Source organism: Mastacembelus armatus, chromosome 5, assembly GCF_900324485.2.
Source record: "Mastacembelus armatus chromosome 5, fMasArm1.2, whole genome shotgun sequence".
Classification (NCBI taxonomy): Eukaryota; Metazoa; Chordata; class Actinopteri; order Synbranchiformes; family Mastacembelidae; genus Mastacembelus; species Mastacembelus armatus.
Genome location: NC_046637.1, coordinates 11,517,153 through 11,541,825, shown reverse-complemented (window position 1 = coordinate 11,541,825; position 24,673 = coordinate 11,517,153). Strand labels below are relative to the sequence as shown.

The 24,673-nt window shown below is 37.3% G+C and overlaps 5 protein-coding genes across 9 annotated transcripts; 2 read left to right on the top strand and 3 right to left on the bottom strand.

Annotated features, from left to right (window-relative positions):
• Positions 1 to 13: 13 nt before the first annotated feature.
• On the bottom strand, positions 14 to 1,505 carry LOC117152660 (probable intracellular septation protein A). The gene is made up of 6 exons (XM_033325234.1): positions 1,090 to 1,505; positions 891 to 953; positions 709 to 788; positions 458 to 588; positions 311 to 377; positions 14 to 200 (listed from the first exon to the last, which is right to left on the bottom strand). Exons 1-6 carry the CDS (start codon positions 1,161 to 1,163, stop codon positions 121 to 123), a joined length of 495 nt encoding a protein of 164 aa, XP_033181125.1. The 5' UTR covers positions 1,164 to 1,505; the 3' UTR covers positions 14 to 120.
• A 36-nt stretch (positions 1,506 to 1,541) lies between these two features.
• rbp7b (retinol binding protein 7b, cellular) lies at positions 1,542 to 2,854 on the top strand. Its single transcript, XM_026307819.2, has 4 exons — positions 1,542 to 1,683; positions 1,933 to 2,111; positions 2,331 to 2,432; positions 2,687 to 2,854. Exons 1-4 carry the CDS (start codon positions 1,611 to 1,613, stop codon positions 2,738 to 2,740), a joined length of 408 nt encoding a protein of 135 aa, XP_026163604.1. The 5' UTR covers positions 1,542 to 1,610; the 3' UTR covers positions 2,741 to 2,854.
• A 1,147-nt stretch (positions 2,855 to 4,001) lies between these two features.
• Positions 4,002 to 6,538, top strand: cenps (centromere protein S). The gene is made up of 5 exons (XM_026307820.2): positions 4,002 to 4,256; positions 4,916 to 5,039; positions 5,858 to 5,891; positions 6,056 to 6,122; positions 6,352 to 6,538. The coding sequence occupies exons 1-5, from the start codon at positions 4,227 to 4,229 to the stop codon at positions 6,463 to 6,465; spliced, it is 369 nt and encodes a 122-aa protein (XP_026163605.1). The 5' UTR covers positions 4,002 to 4,226; the 3' UTR covers positions 6,466 to 6,538.
• Positions 6,320 to 11,448, bottom strand: tardbpb (TAR DNA binding protein b). 3 transcript variants are annotated; one of them, XR_003295737.2, is made up of 6 exons: positions 10,651 to 11,448; positions 9,561 to 9,724; positions 9,315 to 9,464; positions 9,025 to 9,195; positions 7,879 to 8,940; positions 6,320 to 7,213 (listed from the first exon to the last, which is right to left on the bottom strand). XR_003295737.2 is itself a non-coding variant. In XM_026307818.2 (5 exons), the coding sequence occupies exons 1-5, from the start codon at positions 10,889 to 10,891 to the stop codon at positions 8,449 to 8,451; spliced, it is 1,218 nt and encodes a 405-aa protein (XP_026163603.1). In that variant the 5' UTR covers positions 10,892 to 11,448; the 3' UTR covers positions 7,278 to 8,448. The 3 variants fall into 3 exon arrangements, 1 of the variants encoding a protein (XP_026163603.1); XR_003295738.2 differs by having other exon boundaries at positions 9,324 to 9,464; XM_026307818.2 differs by lacking the exon at positions 6,320 to 7,213 and having other exon boundaries at positions 7,278 to 8,940.
• A 761-nt stretch (positions 11,449 to 12,209) lies between these two features.
• On the bottom strand, positions 12,210 to 22,934 carry gnb1b (guanine nucleotide binding protein (G protein), beta polypeptide 1b). 3 transcript variants are annotated; one of them, XM_026306223.1, is made up of 11 exons: positions 22,785 to 22,934; positions 18,084 to 18,192; positions 17,930 to 17,968; positions 17,721 to 17,827; positions 17,341 to 17,404; positions 16,204 to 16,366; positions 15,799 to 15,865; positions 15,482 to 15,683; positions 14,800 to 15,016; positions 14,521 to 14,636; positions 12,210 to 13,912 (listed from the first exon to the last, which is right to left on the bottom strand). In XM_026306223.1, the coding sequence occupies exons 2-10, from the start codon at positions 18,138 to 18,140 to the stop codon at positions 14,530 to 14,532; spliced, it is 1,023 nt and encodes a 340-aa protein (XP_026162008.1). In that variant the 5' UTR covers positions 18,141 to 18,192; positions 22,785 to 22,934; the 3' UTR covers positions 12,210 to 13,912; positions 14,521 to 14,529. The 3 variants fall into 3 exon arrangements, with proteins under 3 accessions (XP_026162008.1, XP_026162006.1, XP_026162009.1); XM_026306221.2 differs by lacking the exon at positions 22,785 to 22,934 and adding an exon at positions 22,523 to 22,737; XM_026306224.1 differs by lacking the exon at positions 22,785 to 22,934 and adding an exon at positions 19,257 to 19,809.
• Between the last annotated feature and the right edge of the window lie 1,739 nt (positions 22,935 to 24,673).

Genomic DNA, 24,673 nt, shown 5'->3' with positions numbered 1-24,673 from the left:
CTCCTTTTTTTGTTTTTGTTCCCATGGTTTAAAGTTACTAGCCTCTGGTGGCAAGGAAACCACATGAAATCTTAATATCTGAAATATCAGATGTCAGCACAGGACAGCTGGCCTGTTTTATCACTCATTGTTTCTGCTCAGGTCCCTCTGCATAGGCCATCTTTTAGTCAGCCAGAGTCCTCCTTTCACTGCAAAAAATCCTGAACAGACAGAAGCAGATGTTATTCTTTAGAATGTAATATTCTGTTCTTAACTGGTTCCATATTTTATGGGTGTATTTGTAAAAAAATAAAAATAAAAATTACTTCACCTGTACTGGAAATAGAGGTGATTGTCAGAATAAGGGACAGGTAGTAGAGCTCAGGGGTGGTTTTGACCTGTGAATGCACACGTTTAAGTCATCTTGATACAGCTTTTTGGGTGGAAGTCAGCAATATCATTATAGCAAATTTCTTACACATGCTGCTGCTGTCAGAGTCAGGATGGCAGTACATAGTCCCTGTCCAAATGACAGCAACCCAAACACATGATAAGAAGCCCACATGCTCTGAGGAACTGGGTCTACCAAGGTGAAAATCACAGACAAACCTGTTAAAAGAAATTAACAGAAATTAACAGGTTATATTCATATTAACAGGTTATATTCATATTAATGGGAATTGATGAGATCTCAGTGTTTTCAGAACTGCCTGAGCTAATAGGATTTACCTGAAGCAATGAAGGATAAGGCAATAGAGGCTGACAGGTTGTTCAAAAGAGGCTGCCTGCAGTATCTTGAGGATTTGGGCCTTTTAAAAAAAAGGACACCATTGTTAATGCAATGTTCACTCTTGTACGAATGACCCATGATCTCGAAGGCTTGATGCCATAGTGGCCTCTGTCCTAATTACCTTCCCATGACGTAGAACTGAGGAACCAGAACAATTGCAATGAAGACTGCATTCACAATTTGACTGAAAATAGAACATTAATAAAACATCACTGGAAAAACACCTTGTGATGAGAACACTTGAATCAACAGAAAAATATTTGCACCAATTTAAAATAGAAGTAAAAATAACAAATACCTCTAACAATGACAGCACTTACAATTTTAATCTCTGATTCCTTGGTAACCATCTGCTGCTATGATATGCCATGAAAATTAGCATGTAGAGAAACATGGTTGTTTCTCATGTCCTGCAACACTATTCCAGAACGGTCTCCATTTGTGAGCAGGAGGAAGGATTGTATTTCACACTGCACAGGCACCAAGACTGCTGCTGCATATTTTACTCACCAACAGACAAAATTCCTTATATACATTTTTGCTTATGTAGGCTAGGTTATGTTTTCACCAGAACACTGCTAAAGATGCAGTATGTTCAAGAGTAACATCCTGTAAAGAGGCCTTTGTCTTGACAAGGAGATAATAGTTTTCCCATATGTGTACAAAGGTCCTGTTCCACCCTCCAGCCTTCCTCCCTTCTGTGTGTCCAAAATAACGGCAACATATCACCCCTGCCCCACATTAACACCCAAAAGAGTCATCCTAACCAAGAGTTTAAAATCCGCTCACTCCTGATGCTCCTAGCTGTTGAATTTTCCAAAGAGTCAAATTAACATCCAAGATGCCTGTAGACTACAGTGGGACATGGGACATTGTCAGCAATGTCAATTTTGAGGGATACATGGTTGCTCTTGGTAAGTGCTATTGTTTTTTTTTAACATTTATTTAGAGTACATAGAGATTCAATTTGATAGTTTGTTTTTTGGGATAGTTTTAAATGTTTACTTTTAAAAGAGAGAATTCTTTGTGTAGTTTATCTTATGTGGCATGATGCCTCATGGAGAATGCCAAATAGCTTATTAAGTAAAAATGAGAGTAAAGTTAAAATGAGCTGTCATACTTGAAAACTTGTTTTAACATATTCTTTTCATTTTAACATGCAGGGGTTGATTTTGCGACACGCAAGATTGCCTCAATGTTGAAGCCCCAGAAAGTGATTGAGCAAGATGGAGACTGTTTCACAATCAAGACATTCACTTCTTTTAGAAATTATGAGCTTTCATTCAGAATTGGAGAAGAATTCAAAGAGGTGACAAAAGGAATGGACAACCGGACATGCCAGGTAAAAACCTTAGTAATATCAGAGGCACAAAATTTTTTGTAAATGTTTTTATGATCACTAAGACACAATATGAGCAAATAAAAATAAGCCAATGATAATCACTGTGAGATTTTTTTTCTACACAAATGCATACAAACATTTTTCTGTGGCTGTGCAGTTATCAAACACCATCTTTAAATGTGGTTTGCTGTAGTTGATTTCGTTGTTTTTCTTCATCAGACTATGGTCAACTGGGAGAATGATAAGCTGGTGTGTGTTCAGAAAGGAGCAAAGAAGAACAGAGGGTGGACTCACTGGCTTGAGGAAGATCAGCTTCATCTGGTATGACCACTCCAATTTTTAGTCTCATGGCAGCTTCCAGTCAGTGTTAGTGATCAATGCTTTGTGAAGTTCAGGAATCACTAACCTAGTCTCTCTATTTTTCATATTGTGGCACATAAACTGTCTTCTAATTTTTACATCCACAGAAAAACTAGTATTATTTTCTTTGAAAACTGATATGACCCAAATCATTTTAATATATAATGTTAATGTATAATGGAAAGTTTCATAGCTTCATATGGTTTCTCTTTCAGGAGCTCACCTGTGAAGACCAAGTCTGCAAGCAAATTTTTAAAAGGACTCTGTGATTTCAGACTTTAGAAATCTTTTTACAGAATTTACAATAAATGTAGCTTATAACTGTGAATGGGTGGAAAAGGCATTTGAATCATTTATTTTAATAAAAGATGCAGTAAGCAACATAAAGAATGACTCCACTCAAGACATTTAGTCTTGCATTTAAAACATTTTTGAAAACTACAAAAGTATTAATGTGAATATATAATGTGTATACTTTGGCTGCTATAATTGGTCAAGTCAGCTAGTTTGAACAATATTAAATGTTTGTTTTAAGATTTATTAGGTATGATTTAACACATCTTAATTTGAAAAGTATCAAAGTATTATAACAACTGCTGTAAAATAAACCCGCAGGAGCCCCCTAACCCCCATGTATACTTCAGGCCCACAGTTATATCAAATCTTTGTTAGAATTTTTTAATTTCAAATTTTAGAAAAGTATTTCATCAATGATTACCAATCCTCCATTGAATGACCCAGAAGCAAACCATTTTAGTTTGTATTGAGCTCACAGAAAAATGAGGTGGTCGTAGTAGTAATTGACATAGTAGTAATAGTACTAATATTGGAGAACTTTCACCCAGAAAGAGCTGGGATAGGCTTCAGCAGATCCTCATGACCCTAAATAGGAATAAGCAGGTATAGATAATGGATGAATGAACTGTAAGGCTGCAACCAACCATTATTTTTATTACCAAAAGGTTCATTATTTTCTTATGAATTTATTTATAGTTCAGTGTATAAATGTCAGGATAGTAAGGAATAAGGAGAAAAATCATTAACATTTCATTATTATTAATCATTATTACCTGAAGTCCAAATTAATGTCAGTCTATTCTTTCACCTAATGGTGTTGAATTGACTGTTATAGACAACAAGCAAATATTTAGATTTAATAAACCAGTACAAGGGAGTTTTTGCTGTAAAAATACTTATTTAATTGTAAAGGTTGTTTTCAATTAGTTTTCTATGTGAGTAATCTAGATTACTGCTTGGAGTCTGGGTACTATAAAGGGAGTTAATAATAGGAATTGCCTAAGAGGTTAACCTGTCCATTGTGTAATAAAGTAAAAGGTAGAATATTTTCCTCTGAATTGTAGTGGATAATGTACTGTAAAAGGTTGCATTAATTGTAAGTAGTAAAACAATAAAACTGAGTAAATGTAGGAAATGTTTGATCTAATGATGTAGTACCTCCTCCCGACCGCAGGATGGCGCTGTAAATCTCCCACATTAAAAACAAAAGAAAAACTCAGGAGTTGTTGGTTTGCTGAGGAGTATGTGCCGCGAGTTTTTTTGTTTTTCCTTTTCCATCAGCCTGCTTATAAACAATTTGAACAATGTAGCCTAGCTTTACGTGCGAAATGCGTTGGCTTTTTTCTGTCATATCCTGATTTTGTGCGTAAGCTATTTTTTTTTCAGCTACATTAACCGAATTTAATTGTTGTGCTGAAAGTTTTGTTCCGGAGACCGCTCAAGTTTGTCCATAACAAAATGTCAGTCGACCAAGAGGAAACCCACCAGGCAAGTTTATGATATTAAGGCGCTCATGTGGTTAACTAACTGTCACTTAGCTTTAGCGTTGGGTGAACCAGCAGGTATGCGAGTCTTAAAACTCGTCGAGTAAACAGCTTTGATAGAAGTCTTGAATTTCCTTTACAAATGTCTGAAATATTTAACTGCAACCTTTGTGTGTCGGGATACGGTTGTTGGAAAAACGTTTACTGACTTTTAACAGATAGATTATTTAATTGTCAAATCCATCCATCATTTTCTATGAGACAATGAAATCTGGGTATAGATCAATAACGTCAAAAGACCTCCATCACTCCAGTTTAAGGCCCCTGACAGAAACACATGCAAGCCTCCTGCCTTGCATCTTTTTTGGGCTGGTTTGCTGAGTTTTAACAAGAAATATTACCTTCACTTTGGCTAAGAGCCCCTGAATCTCTCAGGTTTCTGTCTTTGGTAGTCCATACATGGGCCCAGCTCACAACTGAATAACTATATTATTAACATTGATTGGTATAGCTAAATGTTGGTAAATTCCTGTATTTACTGATATTTTTCTGTTGTTGTCTGACCAATGTAGATATTAGATTGTGTTTTATGGTCTTTCATTTGTTTGAACACTGTAGTAACTCAAAGAACAGAATATCTGATTTTAGTATTTTAAATTTTAGAGGTTAAAGGCTGCAGTACACTATACCATCGGTCAACTGTGCCAGAAACTGGGAGAGGACCACAGGAGAAAGTTCAGTCGACAAGTTGTAGCAGCAATAGCTGAGACAACATTCAGACAATGTGGTGAGTGTCCACTCCAGGTTACACCTTCAGAGATGTACTGTGGATGACATTATGACAAATGGCATTAAAATTCAGACATGCAGTTGTCAGATGCATCTCTTCATCTTTATGAATCAGGTATACTTTAATCCCACACATGTATATGTATATATATGTATGTGTGTGTGTGTGTGTGTGTGCGCACATTTAACTTTGTCCAGTAAAACATACTTTAATATTTATACAAACAACCATCAGATCCACTTACTCTAGTCACCAGTTAGTTTATATTTGTACTTTCTACAAACTAAAAATAGTTCTATATTCATACTTAAAGTTGAATTAAAGTATGTATTTTCAATATATACTGTACTGTGCAAAAGTTTTAGACACTGAAGATTAGTGAAAATGCTTTCAAAATAAGACCATGAATACTTTTGCCATTTAGATTAATATAGAAGTGGCAGTGGTTTCATAAAATAAAGCTTTCCAAATATTACATTTGAACAGATCTTTTATATGAATATGAAATTGAAAAAAAACAAATTACCTGCAAGGTCTTCAGCAAAAATGGAGAAAATTTTGTATAAAGACTAATACCAGCTTATAGAAGACTACACAAACCAGATATTTCAGAAACCACTGAATATTTTTCCCTTTCGGTTAGCTTAGCAAACATTGCAGCTTTGTATGTAACTGAGAAACTGTAATACTCTTTTTGTATGTAAATAGAGCCAGACATAATTTACCTAACCAAAATTATTCAATGTAATGCAATGTTTAAATTGCCTTTAATCAGTCTTTCTTCAATTTAACACCAGCTGTTATCTTTTCTTCAGATATATTTGCTAAAGACCTAGAGGCCTTTGCAAGGTAAGAATCTATTACTATAAACATTAATAGAGTAATTAACCATGTGCAATCTCTTGATTTTGGCAAAATATATGAGGCCTTTGTTCCTTTGTCGTAATCCAACATATTAAAACGAGTATGTTTTTCCAGAAGGTCTAATTTATAATATCACATTTGATTTTGAGGCATGCTAAAAGAAGTACAGTGTCTACAGAAGATGTAAAGCTCATAGCCCGCCGCAGTACTGCACTGGTGAGTTATTTCCATAGAATTGCCAGAAAAAGATTACTCAGTACAAGTCATATATGCTATTTGGAATAACTTAAGAGCTACCAAGTCAGAATGAATGCATGCAGTTAGCCTATTACTCAAATACTGTAATTTCACTACAATAATGCAGCGGTACACTGTACCTGTGTGGCAGCAGATATTCTACAGCAGACAGCAACTTTAATTTTTAATTTGCCTTTATTTATTTCAGTCCATCCACATTCAGAATAAAATTGAAGAACTGAGCCAGGAGCAGAAGGATTCAAAAAAGAAAAGTGCTGGGAAGAGGAAGAGCAGAGACACTGAGGAGGACAGTAGAGAGTAAGGACAAGGCACAGGCAGGCCTGCAAGTGTCTTACCTGTGCCCACATTCAAATAAACATGACGGCTGACCAACACATGACAGAGTTAAGTGTCATCAGAAGTACCAATCACTCTTTTGCATTATTAAAGGAGTTGACAGCATTATATCTTGGTGTCTTGCACTAGTTCACTGACTTTCTATAAATTTAGACCTTATGATTTATTTGTCCTGGGATTCCCTACTGTGAGGCAAAGATTCTAGTGCATTGGGCACTGCTTTGACATGCACGTGATCCAATAAGAACTGGTAATTCTTTTCTAAAAAGCAAACCAAAATCAAACTTATTACCAAACACTTTCATAATTGAGTGGTTAAGCTGCTAAATAATCTACCTGCCATGACTCTTTATAAGATGTATTTTGTGGAAACCTTCAGAATGTTTAGACTGTCAAGCAAACTACCCACATTATCTAAAAATCCCCATCACTCAGCAATGTACCAGCAGGTATTACTACAGCCAAATTTTATTGCTCCAACATGACATTACTGAGTTTAAAATAAAAACAATCAACTTCCCTCTAACCTTAGATGTAGTTTGTGAATAATCAATGGGATAATTCACATTGAAAGCAGCAAAAAGACAGGTACTACCCCATGTCATGTCTGAGAAGGCCACACACTGAAAGTGTTGGAACTTCCGTCTTCGTCCTTCAGAATAGACTTCAGTCAGGGTTCAAACGGAGACCTCGACGAGCAGAGCCCAAGGTCCCTAGATATGTGAATCGAATTAGATTTTTTTTATTTGACAAACTGACTCAAGTAATATCAACTAATCATCTATTCAAATGAACTTTATTAGAGAACTCCCTTCATTTGACATTTTTTTTTAAACATCTCACAAACGACAAGAGCTACTGGGAACCATTGGACACACCACTCCACGTTCTCACACTATCACTCACGTTCCCCAGAGCCTTCAGCATGTGTCATCCACGTCAATTACACACTTACAGATCAGTTCAATAACATGAAAGCACACACCATACAGCATTCAAATCTGGTCAATATAAGCAATACAAATATTCATCACAACATTCCACTACATTTTCGATATTTCTGCACTTGATCAACATACTTAGAGTAAGGAAAAACTTGCAATTAAAAAAAAAAAAAAAAAATCTTGAAGTACTAATTAAAGAATGTCCATGTTAGGGGAGGCGCTCGTAGCATCTGCAGCTTCCACTCACACACTCAAAAAGCAGTCAAAATTGGGCTCTTTCACTGCACAACCAGTCCGTTTCACGCGTCTCTCCGTTCGCTCACTCATCGCTTCACTCTTCGCCACAAGCCATCCTCAACCGCACTCATCAGTTCTTAAAATGTCAGTTGCGCAGTTCTTTCCATTTAAAAGTGGATAAAAGTGAAAACACCCACCGTCTCTTAGAACATGCGGAGTGAAGCCGTTCTTTGATGGCATAGCATTTACAGGTGGGAAGAGGGAGAATGAACGATATCACCCCAAGAATGCTGCCAAAGAGGAGATTCCTCGCAGGAAAATGGAAGAGAGGTTAACTGCAGAAGAGATGTCAATGAAGGCTTTTCCACAGAACTTGACTGCAAATAAAGTTGCACTTAAAACATTTAGTTTTCAACCAGATTCTTCCCAATGCAAGATTGCTTTTTAAGTCGAGGACAGAGCCGGATAATGGTGAACCACAAACATTCATGCATTTTCAAAATGGTTATATCACATTTCACAATACATGCATTAGAGAATCCAGTTGAAATGGATACAAACAAATGAGACATCAAAAATAGCACTTTAGTCATACATCCTCGTAAACAATTCACTTCAACACTTCCTAAATTAAATCTTTAGCATTTTTTCCAAATGTACAAAACATCTTCCACAAAAGTGTTAAGTTTTCAGATACACATTAACACCAGAAATAAATTTTGAAAAGACTCATCTTTCTCACAATACTTACCATACAAACACTTAACTTACATACCCCACCCAGATGACTTTGACTCCATACTGGACCCAAAACCTGAGCTAAACCCACTACCACTGGTTGTAGAGTTAGACCCTGTTCCCCAGCCAAGACTGGCTGAGCTGGTGCCGTAGTTGCTGTTGCCTGTACTGAAAGACTGACTCTGGTCCCTGCTAGAGCTTGTTCCACTTGAGGTGCTGCCTGAGGTGGATGTCTGTTGCTGGCTAGCCAGCATACCCATCATCCCCCAACTACTCTGCAGAGCAGCCTGAGCGGCAGCCATCATAGCGGGGTTCAGACTGAAGGAACCAAAATTAGCCAGGCTACTGTTAGTGCTGCTCCCTAACCCGCTACGGCTGCTACCAAATGCTTGAGCTCCGAAACCATTCCCAAACCGTGCTGTACGATCAAACTGCCTATTGCCGTGTTTAGGCTCAGCATTTGAGATGTGAACGCTGACACCTTTGATAATTAAATCCTCTCCACAAAGAGACTGGGCAACCTGTGAGGAAAAAGACAAATAAGGTAAGCTAGACATGGATAGCACTGAAGTAGGTAGTCACTTTCTATACATGCAGTACAGTACCTGATCATCTGCAAATGTAACAAAGGCAAAAGCACGGAATGGCTTGGGGATGAAGACATCTGTAACTTCTCCATACTGCATAAAGAACTGCCGAAGGTCATCTGTGGTCATGTCTTCTGTGCAACGGCCCACAAACACTTTACGGCTCCTCAGTGGCTCATCTGGACCTTGCTGTAAAGAAAAAGGGGGTAAAAAGAAAAAAAAAAAAAAACTGCAGGTTATACAGTGTTAACAACAATGTTAAAACAATTTTCATTACCATATTGTGTGGATATATGCATTGACATTACCATATTCACCTTCGAGTTAGGTAGCTTGCAGTCACACCATCTCCCGTCAATCATATGGCGCTGGGATATCACTTTTTCTTGAGCCTCATACTCTGTGAACCTCACAAAGCCAAATCCTTTAGAGTTTCCTGTCTTGGCATCTCGTTTTACCTAAGAGATAAGCCAACATCCAAGAGTTAAGATTAACTGTCACTGCCATAAAATAAAAAGCAAATGTATCATTTCTTAATTTTGCTAATATTATACCTGAACCATAATGACTTCTCCAAATGTGCTAAAGTAATCTTTTAGGTCTTGCTCAGTTGTCTTCCAAGGTAGCCCCAAAACAATCAAATCAGATGTCTTCATATCTCCTCTCTTCATTTTCACAGCAGAGGAGGCATCAATTTCATCCATTTTCCTTTTGTTGTCTAGAATGTGACCAACAAAGAAATGTATCTTATTTTAATCTGACAACCATGCAATGTGACCTTAGGCATAAGTTTCATTGTTGCCCTTGGTAAGGTATCGTGAAAATGAAATCAATGGCAAACTGGCATTAACAGTGTTTCCAATATCATTCAATTTGAATGTGTTTCTTGTAGTTTATTAGGTACACCAAATGCATGAACTGTCAAACTATAGGGTCATGTAATTTTAGATGCTGTAGCTGGATGTGCTGATTAATTATAATGCAGTATACTGTACTGGCTCTTTCTCCAATATTTTGACATCTAATTCTCCATGATGATACAGTACTGTTTACAACATCTCAGTATATTTTAATGTAATCAATTTAACTGGAAAATCTCTCTAATACCACATAAAATGTAATACTTGCATCACAGTCCTACTGGCCAAAGGAAAAAAAAAAGATAAGGCCCTACTTAAATGCATAAACCTATATTTATGACATTTAGGTTGGTACTACGAACAAGTCGCAGAAAGAAATGCATGCTGTAACTAATTATATATTCATTATATATAATGAATATAATGTGGACGTTCAATCTACTTTTGCTACAGTCAAAATACAAAAAAAGTAGAAATACCAATTAAATAAATATATTTAGGTACTTAAGTATTTAAATACTTTTAATACCGCTAAGAAACTTATTCAAGGAAACTAGAATCAGTGCCTTAAAATTACTTCACTCCTTTTATGAATGGACTTTTAGCGCCAGAAAGTGCTCCTATGTGGGCGTGGGGAAACTACATGTCCCGTCATACTCATCTATTTTCAGGGAGCAGAAGCTATCGTTACATCATTAATTATAAATAACGTTGCATCTGGCCACCTGCTCCTGTAAAATGCGCAGTTAAGAGTTAAGTATGTGTAAAACACATATCTGTTTACCTTTCGGATAGTTGACCACATACACTATATTCCCCCATCCGTTTTCTGGTGCATGTAGGACTCCTTCCACAAGACGCACTCCCCGCATGCACTGAGACACGGGGCTCCTGAACCGCAGGCCGCACGCCCCTGGAAATTGAGCTGCTACGGTGGAAAGCAGAACAGTGCCATCATCCTCGGATGGGATCTCCATGGGTTCCTCGTTTTCCTCCTCTGCCACTCGGATGTATACTTCAGCCATTTTTCACCAAAAACAAAAACTCCACGCTTGAATCAAAACAGCGCTAAAGCTAGCAGTTAGCAAGTTAGCTCACAAGTTGTCCTAGCAAACGTTGCTGTTGAAGCTGAATGAGTCAGGCTAATTGGGTATAACTGAGCCAAAGACGTCTCGGGTCAATATATATATATATATATTTAAAACGGCGTAGGGGTGGGTTTAATCTTAAACTATTTCACAGACAGCGTTTCCCTCGGACCGAGCCAACACCGTGAACTGGCCTTACTGTTCCTTTGTTCGCTTGGTCGGGGCTTCGTGTCAACACCGGACGACGACCGTCCTAATGAGACTCTGTGGAAACTGCGTACCCCGCTAATTAATCCAATGAAACGGCTGGCTGATAAGGACTTGTCACGCCGAAGAAGTTAGACGACTTCACCAAAGCGCCTGTGTCGCCCTCGCTGTAAAGTTAGAAGTGTATCTCAGGAGAATGTGATCGTACACGAGGCGAAAAATGAGCGCTCCATGTACGGCCTACCAAAATGGCTCCATCGACGCCAAGAAGGAGCTACGTCACCACATTGGACGGTCTCATTTTATGGCGGTTAGTTTGTCTGGAGTTTATTCTAAATATGAGCTTTAGCTAAATCGCTCATCAAGTGCCAATGAGTATATTACAACTGTAATACCTGACCGCTATTGAATGTAATGTAGTTCAGTAAATGAAGCTGTAGATAGGTATTGTTAGTTTGCTCCCCCCTCCTCTAAAGCACGGTGGAATAGGCTTAGTGCTTCCACGATAACAGCTTCCGTTTGTTGGCTGGGAGGTGGGAAGATGGCGGTTCGCATGTGCTGGGAGGACTGAAATACAGAACCGCTGAACTTAAAAGTTACAGCCGATAATAACTACATACAATAGCTGCGCAACTGTCAGTAAACGTTGTTACTAAGTAGGAAAGTGAATGAAGTGTTAGAAGTCCTAAATAGTAACCTTGTTCCTGTTCCATCCAAGATCTCACATTATTCCTATCTTTTTTACATTAAAAATACATGCAAATATATCAAAACAAAACTCCAATATTAAAAGTGAGAAAGCACCATCATAAATTAAGAGGTTTATGTAAACTGCCTAATTAAACCCTTTTTTACTTTAAATCCAGTCTTGTTTCTTGCTTCACTTTAATTCCTGCCTGCATCTAACTACTACTAGCTACCAGTCAGACATGTTCTGTTGAAATCTCTAAGACTTGTCAATATTGTAATCTATATACCCTGATTAAAAAACACAAAATACCCAAATTACCAAATGCACCTTGTTGGAGTCAACTAAAAAACAAAGAGGTCTCAAACAGCTGTTTATTACATTTTTCCAATCAATAACAGTACAATTTAGTACAGTATCTATCTTGCATCCAGCTCACCGTGGAACACCAACAGACTGAAATGAAATACAAAAAGTGAAAAGGTACATAAGGGTGCAGAGCTCTATAATATTAATGGAAAGAGAAAAGGGAATCCATCTCAATTGAATTGCATTTTCACTTGTGGCCACACACAAATACATCACATTTATTGTACATCATTGCAGAAAAAAAGAAAAGTGAAAATATGTCACAACTTTAACAAAAGTGCTTCTGTATACAGTGAAATGTCACTCAGATGCTCTGATTTTCAATTTAAGACCAAGAAAAAAAAATATACAAAAGTTATAGTATGGACAGTTTGTGAGGATGTTTTTGTTCCATTGAATGTGAAGATTTGAAGGAGAGAAAAGGACTTGTCAAGGATAGAATTCTCACAATGATTGTTATAATTATTACAAAAATTGGCATCAATAGAACTGGTAAGCATAAATTACACTAAGTATGAAGTCAATATTAAGTCTTTTTCCATTCTTGCTCACTCTGGTGCATAGCATTACCAGTATTAGTACATGATGTATGCAGAGTTTTAGCCAAAAAAAATTGGCTTCTAGTAAGTTCAATCAATAGGTTACTCTCCTTTTCAGAAACCAAAGAAAATCTAGGATTGTTGCACCATTGAAAGCAAGTCTACAGCATGCACATCTAAATTAACTCGTGGCAGACAAAATTAAATGTCTTAACTTAAAACAGACCATTATTTTCAGACATTGATTTGTACATTTCATTCACAGAGTTGCAATTGCAGTCCCAAGCAAAGGAAGTGTCTATTTAGTCGGGTGAGGTGTTTCAAAGTGGATACTAAACACAGCCCTCCATCCATATAATAAAACCCAGCCATACCCTAAGTATCTCATCACCTACTTTGCTACCCCACCCCTTCCCACCCAAAGTCAAAGGCATGTACAAGTATTAGGGGGTTAACTGGATAAGTTACTCGTAATAACTCCTTTTTTTTACTGGAATGAGCATTCATATTTTATGGCATGTGCTTGGTTAGTTAACATAGTATTAGTTGAGAGGCAAAGCTTCTTCATGTGCAAAAGGCTGTGATGAAACAAAAACAGCTAGTATATAAATACATCATGGACATTTTGAAAGCTGCTTGTGTAATATGATCCAAGCTTTTACTTTTGCATGTTTTCTCTCATCTGTCTTATATGATTTAAACTGAATTAGAAAGACAAGCTGTAATTCAAACATGTCTAAAACCACTAAAGAAATATGACAAAAAGAAAACCATCAAGAATAACAAACCATCAGAATAGAATTCTTTAAAAAAAAAAAAAAAAAAAAAAGGAAAAAAAAAGTTAAATAATTTGTACAATTACACTCCAACATTTGCTTTCAAGACGCACACATTTGCATGGGATGATAGTGTTGTTTTCTCTTTCAAGGTAACATAAAATGGTCCAAGAAGGAATGCACAAGTTTCTGATTTGATACCACAGGAGATCCTTTCTTAACTAGGTGATAAACAATTGTGCTCTTCTTTGTGTAGGAAAGGCATTGGTTTCCCTTCGTTTTTTTGTGGTGTCCAAGTCAGTTTAAACAGTGTTGAAGATGCTGTGAACATTCTGAAGTTGTAATGGTCTTCCAGTCAACTTTGGAGTTAAAAGAACATCTGGTAAACAAAGACAAAAGTAATTTAGAAATTAAATAAATTGAACCAGATCTACAGTTTTACTAATTAAACTTTGAAGTGTAACATTAAAATGTAACATGCAAAAGCAGTGTGTTAAAATCTTAGATCATATTTAAAACCATTAGCTTTAGTTTTTACAGTGGGGTATTGTTTTCTAAAGTTTTTAATCGCAGCAGAATTACACAACAAATTTAAAACTTGTTAAAAAAAACTGCTACCCACAATAAATTTCATATGACTAAATGGTAAAAAAAAAAAAAAATACCTGAGGTGTCACTGCAGCTCAGATTCACTACAGTCTACTGTAAATGTATGGACAATATTTTGTTGATCATACAAGTCAAAAGATAATGTGATTCATCCATTCAAATATGCAATCCAACAAGAGGCAAACATATTTTATTAACCCACAGTCTGTTAACTGTTAAGACAAAAGTAGTGCAATCAGCACATCTCCTACTTGAGAATAAGACACAGCAAACTTCTAAGTTTTACTAGGGAACAGCTTTATGTATAAATGCCGAAAATGTGATTTAACATTAAAAAAACAAAACAAAACAAAACAAAACAAAACAAAAAAAAAAAACCTTCAGGCTTCAATTCCAGATCTTCAGAAAACTGTCCCAGGATCCCGTTGCAACTGCCATGCCATCATCAGTAACTCCCAGACAGCTAACACGGTTGTCATGTCCAGCCAACACGCCTAGAAAAGTACCACATATGTAATTTTGTTATTTCACACGGTAAAAAAACTATCATGCAAACAAATAAGTAATCTTTTATCAAAGAGTATTTTTCATTATAAAAGAGTATTATTATAACATTACCAAAAGGCTGTTATTTGAAATCATGCTGCAGTTACTAACCAGCACGATCAGCTTTTAGTGTGTCCCACACGTTACAGTTGAAGTCATCATATCCTGCCAGAAGGAGACGGCCACTCTTCGAGAAAGCAACAGAGGTGATGCCACATATGATATTGTCATGAGAGTAGACCATTAGTTCCTGGTCAGCACGCAGATCAAACAGCCTGCAGGTAGCATCATCAGAGCCTGTGGCAAAGGCATTGCCATTGGGGAAGAACTGAAATTTACAAGAGAGAAATTGTTAATGCATAATAGAGGAGTACACTATAACAAAAAGTACATTTATACTCAGTTGGCCATTACTTAGACCAACCTAAGTAAAACTAACACATTCTATTACAACAGTAAAGTCTTTTGTCAAAAATGATCATAAAACTGACTAAACATCTCTTTAAAACAATTTCAACAAAAACTGAACATTATCACCTTCATGAAAATAATGTTTCTTGCAGGAAGAATGTATTTGACTGCATTAACTACATCTGCCAAATAAACTGCACCTTGTGCATACATTTGTTAAAAAACGGCATTTTCAGTTGTGTTACACTAGGAGTTTAGATTTTAGTCTGAACATAAATGTTTTTACTTTTTCAGCACTAGTGTTTTATTTATTTAAGTCAAGAGTGGCAATAGTGTAATGAGATGAAATCAGTAAATCTTTGCAATTTTGTGAAAAACTTACACAGATGGCATTGATGTCAGACTCATGGCCAGTAAATGTCTGTCTGCACATGCCCTCTCGAACATCCCAGAGTTTAGCAGAGGCATCACAAGCACCAGAGACGAATAACCGCGAGTCAGGGGCCAATGACAGGCTCATGACATCACCTGTGTGCCCAGCAAATGTGGTTGTCTGCTGGCCAGTCTCAATGTCCCAAAGTGCACTATGAAACAAAATGCAAGATTAAGTTGGCTAGTTTGACATTTTTTCAGCTTTAACTTTTGCAAACAAATGCTAACCCAGTAATATAACAAAATGTAGGCAATGGTTTTACTTACCAAGTAGTATCTCCAGAGCTTGTAACAATCTGGTTGTCATCAAGAAAGCGACAACAGGACAGGTATCCTAATAGTCAAAAAAAAAAAAAAATAGAAGATGATGACTTAAATGACATGATATAGACTTCATTAATAGAGGAATGCTTGTCAAATATATAACTAAGGGTCAAATAACTAGCAGTGCATATTTTAAAAACTTATGTATCAGTTATTAACAGTAAATAAGTCAGCTCTAAGAATTTAGACCTTACTAAATTTGGGAATTACAAATTCTGTATTTGTAGATTATGTGAAAGAAGTGGGGATTTAAGTCAGTCAATCCAATCAGCAAGCCACTAACTCCATTTAAAATGTTTAAAGGACAATACGTCAGAATGCTGAACACACCTTGACGAGATTACATACCTGTATGTCCAGCAAGCTCACGGCTCACACGTACATTCCCCTCACGTGTTTTCAGGTTATAAATGGAGCAAATGTTGTCTAAGCCACCACAGGCCACATAATTTCCTGAAGGTGCATATGCACAAGTCATGACCCAGGAAGATCGAAGTGGAATGGCATGAACCTATAACAAAGGTGACACACACAGACATTTACTTCTTTATTTGTAAAAGAAAAAAGTGGAATTTATTGTACACATCATTACTAGTCAAATAACTTCCAGTCTGACAATGTATAATATGGATGACCAGTGTCATTACCTGTGGGTACTAGTCTGACATAAATTTCCAAGGTCTGACTGATTCTAATGCTAGACTTTGTTTTGAGACCCCCGTGGCAGGATGCTGTCCAGTGTTTAGGCACAAGAGTATACATCAATTAATCAGCTGCTATTTAATCACACAGACGGCATGATGCATCCGTTTAATTTAACAAAGTACAAAGCTAGCAGTGTTTCTATTTATAAGCCCTTATATACATTATACTATCTTGTATACTGGTCTGACCTCAATCTGGCCTGCAATCTTCTCAATAGGTCCAGATACGCATTTGAAGAGTGATCCTTTAATCATTTAATTCCCTGTTGGATTTTCTACCTGCTGTATCAAGCTCAGTGTAAATGTTTGTCAGCATCAGCACAAACGCTTTTTCAATACAGTAGAAACTTGACAGAGGATTTCTCCATTTTAAATTTCCTGTTTGGAGAAGAGAGCCAAATTATCTATTGGGCACAGAAACGGCACTACCTGCATACCAGACACATCAGCACCAAAGGCAAAGGCCACAATGCCTCTATCTGAGCTGATGTGACACCTTTGTGAATACATTCCAAATGAATACAGCAGTTAAGTAAGCCTCCTTTTGCCTAATTCTAGTATTACCTCTTTGACGAGAGGACGTACTTGCCACAAAATATAAAACAGGAACAACATAAAATCAAATCATGCACTTAATCTACTTTGCCAGCAAGTGCCTCATGTTTCAAAAATGCAGCAGCTATTCGCATGTAGATGACAAAACTGACATTCCTGTTGCTCTTATTCAATTTTTCAGATTCAACCATTACTATATTAACCACTGTCAAAAAGCATGAATTACCTTATTTGTGGTATAGCTGTCCCAAATAATGAGTTTGCCATCTTGAGAGGCACTGACCAAGAGCCTATAAAAATGAGAGGAGCAGTATAAACACCATCATAGCAACAATTAGGATTGTCACACAAAATCAATTTTTATCTGGCATCATAAGCCAACAACTAAGAAAAAAAAGGGACTGCAGGAAAAAGATGCCTGCCAACCTCTGAAAAACATAATGTAATGGCATAATATATAGCTGCATTAGTGTAAGAACTGAAGTTTCTGTGTAGTCCAAGTTTTGCACTTCATTAGACACTTGACATTAAAGGAGAATAGAATTCAGTAACACAAACAACCTCCCTTTACACCACACCACACATCTGTTCTTGCATTTCATTTACCTGGAATCTGTTCCCCAATGCATGGCATAGATTTTAGCCAAATGACCCCGCAGCGTTCGTCTTGTACGCATCTGGATTCGGCCAACTGGGTCAATATTAGCTGTGATCTGGGGAGGGAAAAAATTAAATAAATATTATAAATCAAGTGGTGGCTAATTTCAGACCAAATGCTGTCTAACCAAAGAGGAGGACATTAAAGTAAACATTACCTGTGAAAGTGTGGCATCTGCACATGCTTTCCTGGCATCCTGAAAATAAAGTGTCAAAGCTTTAGGCCACATCAGTCTTTCTTGTATTAACATAAGTTTTAAATAGCGTTTTAATAATCGTTAATGGCACTGCATATAGAAAAGCTTTACTTACTCTGATCTGATTTTTCAGTTGCTCTGCCTCCTGGCGTAACTGGTCCAGTTCACTCATTTTATTCTTCTTTTTCAATTACCTTACTCCAGCTACTGGGGCACTTGTTGATCTGAAGGAGTAATTAAAGAGAGAAATTTAATGATTCACATACATCTCTGTTGTAACTTCAAGATCATACTTCCAACCATAAGCAAACTGGATCTGAACCCAGGTTACACAACCAAATCTCTTTAACAGCAGATAATGGTAGAGGAGCATTTTTATCCAGCTCACCATCACAGTCTTTTCAATCAACTAAATTGTTTACCTACAATATATGCAACATAATAGTGAAGGGGTCAAACTTACTTTTCTACCTCAATGTCACAAACATAATCCTGACACACAACGTTGACTACCAGACAAATCCTGTTAAGGCATGACTTTGCAATGATTCGAAAAGCAGTCATTATCCTGTTGACCTCAATACCTGGGATAGTCAGAATTTTAGACCAGTGATCAATAAGCCACTTATATTAATACAGAACACTGAGGCATCTAATAAATAGATTTTTAAAGTTCTGAGTCATGCCCAAATATAATACATAATAAACTTGAATAATGTACCATTCATTAAAGAAAATTAATACACTATTTCATGGCATTTTATAAAGTTAAAAAAAAATAAAAAATACAGCAAATACTTGAGCTATATCTTCATTTTCTAATTACCTTATAAAAATCAAAAGATAAAATTTTGATTAAAACAAATGGATCCAATACTGTAAATTTGGTTACATAACTGTCAATTTCTGCAGCATATTGTAAAAGAATATATGAAATCCCAACTATATGGCAAATTGTTAAGTCCCTATGTACTTGAAACAAAAGCTGTTGACATGACTTCAAGCAACAGTTGTGAACATTTGAACCAATACACTTTTGTATTCTGAATAAAATCTAAATTATTAGTTTGAAAATAGTCACTTTGCTGTGTTCAGAAACCACATCCTTACAGTAGTCTCTGCATTACTTATAAAAACTATGATATACACCAGCTGTCTGACACTATTTAGCCTCTTGTAGCTACCTCGCAAACCGTGTCCTTAAAGAAAAGTACGATCAAATTCAAACAGATTGCAAACAGTAAAGCACCATTCAGTTTGACCAACCTTGCTTTACCAGTTAACTTACCTGGTGTGTTTGAGTCAATAGCCCTATGTCATTGGAGACTTCGGGACAAGACTGGAAAGGACAAAATCTTCTCTACCTGACTACATTGTCCTTTAGGTCCTCTGACTGGCTGACCTTTTTAACACTGGTTATCCTCTTACACTTATTAATCTTATAATACATATGTCATGGAACATAATCATTATCATCAAGTGACAGCAGAATGCCATTCACACCTTGAAAATGTCAGAAGAGTTTATTCTCAACTTTTCCATAATGCTAAATATTTTATTTTTATTTGTGTAAATTGTATTTTGAGATGCTACCATTTAGCAGTGCACACAGCAATGATGATAAATATGTTTTTACTATCAGTTCTACAAGCTTACAAAATGACCATTTGATACAGTTGAATCAATAGCTCTGTAAAATAACTAACAAAAACTGTTCACTATTAACTCAATGAAAGGAGGCTTTATTGCAAGACTGTTTTTATATACTGCATATAGACTGCAGTTTTAGACTGGTGTATCTAATGAATTTCCAATGTAGAGTATGTTTCAGTAAGTACTTACTAATTCTTAAAATTATACTCTGGAGTCCTTGATGAGTTTTCAAAATCATCCAGTTGAGACATTTAAGTTAATCCTGAGAAGTTTGTCACAAATAAATGGTGACCTTCTTGAACTGTTAATTTGAAAAATGGTCTTCAGTGGTATTAAATTCATAAACATGGTTTACAATCAAATGATTACAATAGTCATAATTTTCAGTCTAAATTAGTTTTATACCAAACCTTAAATATGCAATTGTAAATTCAAAAGTGTGATTTACAGTTTACAGACTGGAGGTTTGAATATTCCACATTCAGAATTATCGTTTATCATCGACCTCTGTGGATGCTTATAGTTAAGTAGTTCCTCTCCCTCATCACTTCTCCTTTCCAAGCGCCTGATCAGGGTCAGCTGACTGCATGATAATGAGCAGTGGCAAACAGCCTGGAGTTGTAGATCACTAGCTGTTCTCAGGTCTCTTAGGGGCAGCCTGTGTCTGCTGCTTTGAAAAGGTGTCTCCTACATTTTGAGTTGCAAAAAGACAAACAAAAAAAAAAAAAAAGGTTGCTCTGCAGTAGAGAAGCATATATATGTTCTACTGTTAAATGGTGATAATGCAATGTTTCACAAGTCTAAAGCTGGATCATGGAAAAAGCCATAACTAGTAATATAACTGAGCAAGTCCCTAATCCTAAAAGCTAAAATCCTCAGTCAATGAGTCTCTAATCCTATCCATGGCCACTAACATAAACAGCTGGCAAGGCCAGCCCAGGCATTACAAATGTTTTCCCAATCATAAAAGGATGAGTTTAATCTTATTACTTTTATACACAACGTGCTTAAAGCAAGTGCCTTGATTTTCACACTGGTAGTTAAATCACAAGTCCCTCTCTTCCTGTTGTCCAGTGTGACCAGATACTGTACAATCTGTACTAGTCTTAGTTAAATATAATAGAATGAAGTTACATACAAACCAAATCTGCAAGTTACATGCAGAATTGGTACACTTGGTAAACTGAAATTATTCTTGTGTAACAGATATTTTCTCAATGATTTTTGTACACGGATTTACGCAGATCTGTAGATGGTGTGCTGACAGTTGACTTAGTGGCTGTGTACAGTTCTGTGATTTGGCTTTCACAGACTAGTTTGCATTGCATTTGAATGACTGCCAGATAGCTGTTTTAGTCAGTGTTACACTCATTTGTTTAACATAGACACTCTACATATTTTATTCCAATCCAGTCCCATAATGTGCAAAATACTGAGGATCAGACTATTACCATCTGACTATATCAGACAGAATCTCTACCTTTATTGATCGCACAATGTATCGATAATATGACTTGCACTGATGGAAATCTGAGAAGATGCAGCTAAACGCCATCTTGCAGACCGCCGTCTGCTAGTTAGCTTGTAGCAGACTCGATAGTGTAGGCCTGCAGGCAGAGCAGCGCCAGTATTTCAAGAAAGCTATATAATCTCAACACATCACTAATAACAATTTCACTTGTGATTTCACAACGTCCCGTACTCAAGATGGGCCGGTAAAACGTTAAGACTAGCTGATTTCCAATGTAACGCTACCACAGCCACTTCGGGGTAGACTCCACTACTCTTCCGCAATTGCATGGAGTGCTATGTAGTTAGCTAGCATTTAAGCCCGCAGTGGCTAAGGTCCCTAGCTGCTTGGTCTGCAGAAATCCACTTAGTTACACACTAACAGTCCCGTTAAACCCGCCGGTGTCACGTTGATTTGATTACGACGTGTCGGTGTATTTATTTGATTCTCCTAATCCTTTATTGGACCTGAGACAGTAGAAGGTGCAAGGTCGGGCGGCGATGGCCTGTTTGGTCTCAGTGAGCAACAAATTCAGTTGAAGACGCTGGTGATTTTTCATTACGACCAATGGCGATCCATAATACATCACTGCTAATTAGCTAACTGTTGATAAATAGCTAGTTAACGTTACTGACCGACGTTAAAGCAGCAATATGCTAGTTTATTAATTCGGCTTGTAAAGGAAAAAAAAAAAAAATCAAGACTGGGTGTTAACGCAAGTTACTGTATCCATGTTAACGTGTGTGTGTGTGTGTGTTACATGTATTATATGCTATTTAAAAGTGAACTAATGATGCTGGCTGCTGTGCCATCACCAAAATCCCATATTAGCTGTTAATTTGTTTATGGGACGTTTATTGTTCCAGCCCAACCCAGTGTGTCATCAACTGACAGAAACATCGTTAAATCTAACATTTCTCCTACAAAAATAACATTCTGTGCTAAAATCATACCAACACATTAGGCTGGTAACCACCCAGCTCTTAAAGCTCAGTATTTTTAGGCCGCTGGGCCATCGCTGACATCCAGTCACACTGACCAACATTAACCTCTTGCTAACATTCACATTAACGCCAGTTAACGTGTCTAAACCGCCTAGATGCACAAGTCATTTACATTGAGATGTGTTTTCTAACAGTCTCTGCTGCAAATCCTGACTTCCAGGACCTACCGCTGCAGAAACTGTGCTAACTCAGCCACTTGTATTTGCTTATGATAAAACAGCCAATACTTAACGTTAGCTGACCGTAGCTAACTAAACGACTAGGAAGCTAGCTATCGCTACCCCACCCCCGGGCACTTCAATTCCGCCACAATTCATCAGCTAATGGCATCATCAGTGACTGTGAAAGATGCAAAAGCAGCGTGGTCGTCGCTTTATTACACCTTACCTGGTTCAATTTGCGTTTGTTTTTGCGTTTTGGCATTGACTGGAAAACAAGACGGTGTGTACCTCCGATCCACGCATCAACGGACAGCACAACGCTAGCTTACTAACTAGCTAGCCACAGCTAGCGTTAGTTTTCCGAGCAGCAGCCCTTCCCGTACGCAGGCTTCAATCAGGGAGGGGGGCGGGGGGGAATCACACCCACTAGCCCTGTACCGGAGACGCTGCCCAAGCAGACAAAAGACTAATCTTTAAAGTCACTATACCTCATCCAACAAGACAGCCTACTGTCTCCCTTTTGCCAAGTTCAACATCTGCCCTTTGCGTAGTAACACTCTCCTCCGGCCATCGAGCGACGAGATGGGCGCGGTAACCCTGCAGTCAGCGCTGGGAAACCCCACGCTGCAGCAACTTTCGATTGGTGTTTATCTCCAATTGGAGATGCCTTATCAATCATCCGATCAATCTGTACTGCTTCTTTTATAGTATATGTGTATTTCATTAGACTGGCATGAGACACCGGAGAGTGGAGTGTTTTTCAACCTCTGCAAAGCCTGAGTTAGTCAGTGCCAAACAGGGCTTCTAAAGTAGGAAGTGTTATTGATTTCAGCAGGGCCCTCTATAGCTAATAATAACTTTGTCAACAAGCTGTCACACAGCAAATTAATGACCATTACGTTCTGATTCTAATACATTTATTTTTCACATATATTAAGTGTGTTCCAATCTTATAACCATTAGCCTTCATGGCTAGTAGGCCTACTTAAATAGTTACAAGTCTTTTTGTGAGGTTGTGTAGGTTTTCTCCAGGTTTCCTCCCGCAGTCCAAAAACATCTATGTCAGGTTGATTGGTGACTCTAAATTGCCCATAGGAGTGAGTGTGAGTGTGTGTGGTTGTTTGTCTCTATGTGGCCCTGTGATGGACTGGTGACCTGTCCAGGGTGTACCCCTGCCTTTCACCCAAACAGAGCTGGGATAGGCTCCAGCAGATCCCCAGGACCCTAAATAGGAATAAGTGGGTCTAGATAATAGATTGAGGGATGTCCTTTTGTGGAGCAGTCACAGATAAATGTACATCCATTTTCCCTATCAGCAAGACAGTAACTTTTGTTAAGTAGTTTGTTAGATATATACATGATGTAGTTGTCCTTTAGGGTAGAATTTGTTGTCACAATACATCAACAAAGTAGTTATTGAAGCTTTATTTATTCAGGAAGTCTCATTACGATCATCATTTCAGAGGAACATATATATATATATAGAATGTTCATACAACTAGAAACCAGTAAAAAAGCAAAACATACCATACACAGGGTTGTAAATAATTGCTTTGAAATACTGTCACTGTCCTCCTGTTTATCTGTCCCAGAGCAATTTGCCCCCTTTCATGCCTTCTCCAGCCATTTTAAACATCTGAGATAAATTATACTACTGTTGTGGTATGATGATAAAAGGTTCACTCCAGACTGGAAACTTTGGAAAAATAATCCCACCAGAAGCAGCAATATATAAAGAAGTTGTAAGATGTATTGTAATTTTGCTTATGCTTAAATTTTGATGTGACTGAAATTTGACCATGGCATCTAAATTAATTTGTTTGCAAAGATGCAGAAGCAGGAAGAAAACAGTGTTTCCGCATCGCTTTGCCTAATCATAAACAATATTCCCTTATATGCAAATTCTAATGACTGTCTATGGAAATTGCTAATGAATGTAGCACCATTGGTAGGCCAAACATACAGTCACTCTTTTTCTTACTAAAACTTGTCATATATTAAGTACTCCACTCAGTTGTGCTCCTAAAATGAGACCAGTCAATGTAATCTGTATCTGATTTAGGCAACTGACCAGCATAAGCATTCATCCACAAGTTTTATATTGTTTCTTATGACTAGCTCTGACTTGATGAGGCTGATCTAATATGTTGTTAAGGCTATGACTATTGAAGATCGCTGGAAGCGTATGGTGTATAGAAAATTCCTGATCTCCCCATTGCTATCTTGGCAAAAACATCTTGTAGTTAAGTGCCTCCTTATTTGGTTGTCTGCTTTCATGAGAGTCACTAGGGGCTGCAGAAACACCTGCTAATGGCTCACAGCAAACTAATTGCAGTTCCCATAAGTGGAACATGTGATGTTGAGGTCACAGAAAAAT

Bases quoted from the DNA above. Each gene is read 5' to 3' on its own strand.
- LOC117152660 (XM_033325234.1), bottom strand. From the start codon at position 1,163: ATGTTTCTCTACATGCTAATTTTCATGGCATATCATAGCAGCAGATGG. The intron at 589-708 runs GTAAATCCTATT...TTCTTTTAACAG, and splicing joins CTTATCCTTCATTGCTTCAG to GTTTGTCTGTGATTTTCACC. The intron at 378-457 runs GTAAGAAATTTG...GTGCATTCACAG, and splicing joins CTCTGACAGCAGCAGCATGT to GTCAAAACCACCCCTGAGCT.
- rbp7b (XM_026307819.2), top strand. From the start codon at position 1,611: ATGCCTGTAGACTACAGTGGGACATGGGACATTGTCAGCAATGTCAAT. The intron at 2,112-2,330 runs GTAAAAACCTTA...TTTCTTCATCAG, and splicing joins TGGACAACCGGACATGCCAG to ACTATGGTCAACTGGGAGAA. The intron at 2,433-2,686 runs GTATGACCACTC...TTTCTCTTTCAG, and splicing joins AGGAAGATCAGCTTCATCTG to GAGCTCACCTGTGAAGACCA.
- cenps (XM_026307820.2), top strand. From the start codon at position 4,227: ATGTCAGTCGACCAAGAGGAAACCCACCAG. The intron at 5,040-5,857 runs GTGAGTGTCCAC...TCTTTTCTTCAG, and splicing joins GACAACATTCAGACAATGTG to ATATATTTGCTAAAGACCTA. The intron at 6,123-6,351 runs GTGAGTTATTTC...TATTTATTTCAG, and splicing joins CCCGCCGCAGTACTGCACTG to TCCATCCACATTCAGAATAA.
- tardbpb (XM_026307818.2), bottom strand. From the start codon at position 10,891: ATGGCTGAAGTATACATCCGAGTGGCAGAGGAGGAAAACGAGGAACCC. The intron at 9,725-10,650 runs GTAAACAGATAT...GTCACATTCTAG, and splicing joins TGTGGTCAACTATCCGAAAG to ACAACAAAAGGAAAATGGAT. The intron at 8,941-9,024 runs GTACTGTACTGC...TTTTCCTCACAG, and splicing joins TTACATTTGCAGATGATCAG to GTTGCCCAGTCTCTTTGTGG.
- gnb1b (XM_026306223.1), bottom strand. From the start codon at position 18,140: ATGAGTGAACTGGACCAGTTACGCCAGGAGGCAGAGCAACTGAAAAAT. The intron at 17,969-18,083 runs GTAAGTAAAGCT...CTTTATTTTCAG, and splicing joins AACTGAAAAATCAGATCAGA to GATGCCAGGAAAGCATGTGC. The intron at 17,828-17,929 runs GTAATGTTTACT...TTCCCTCCCCAG, and splicing joins CAGATGCCACACTTTCACAG to ATCACAGCTAATATTGACCC.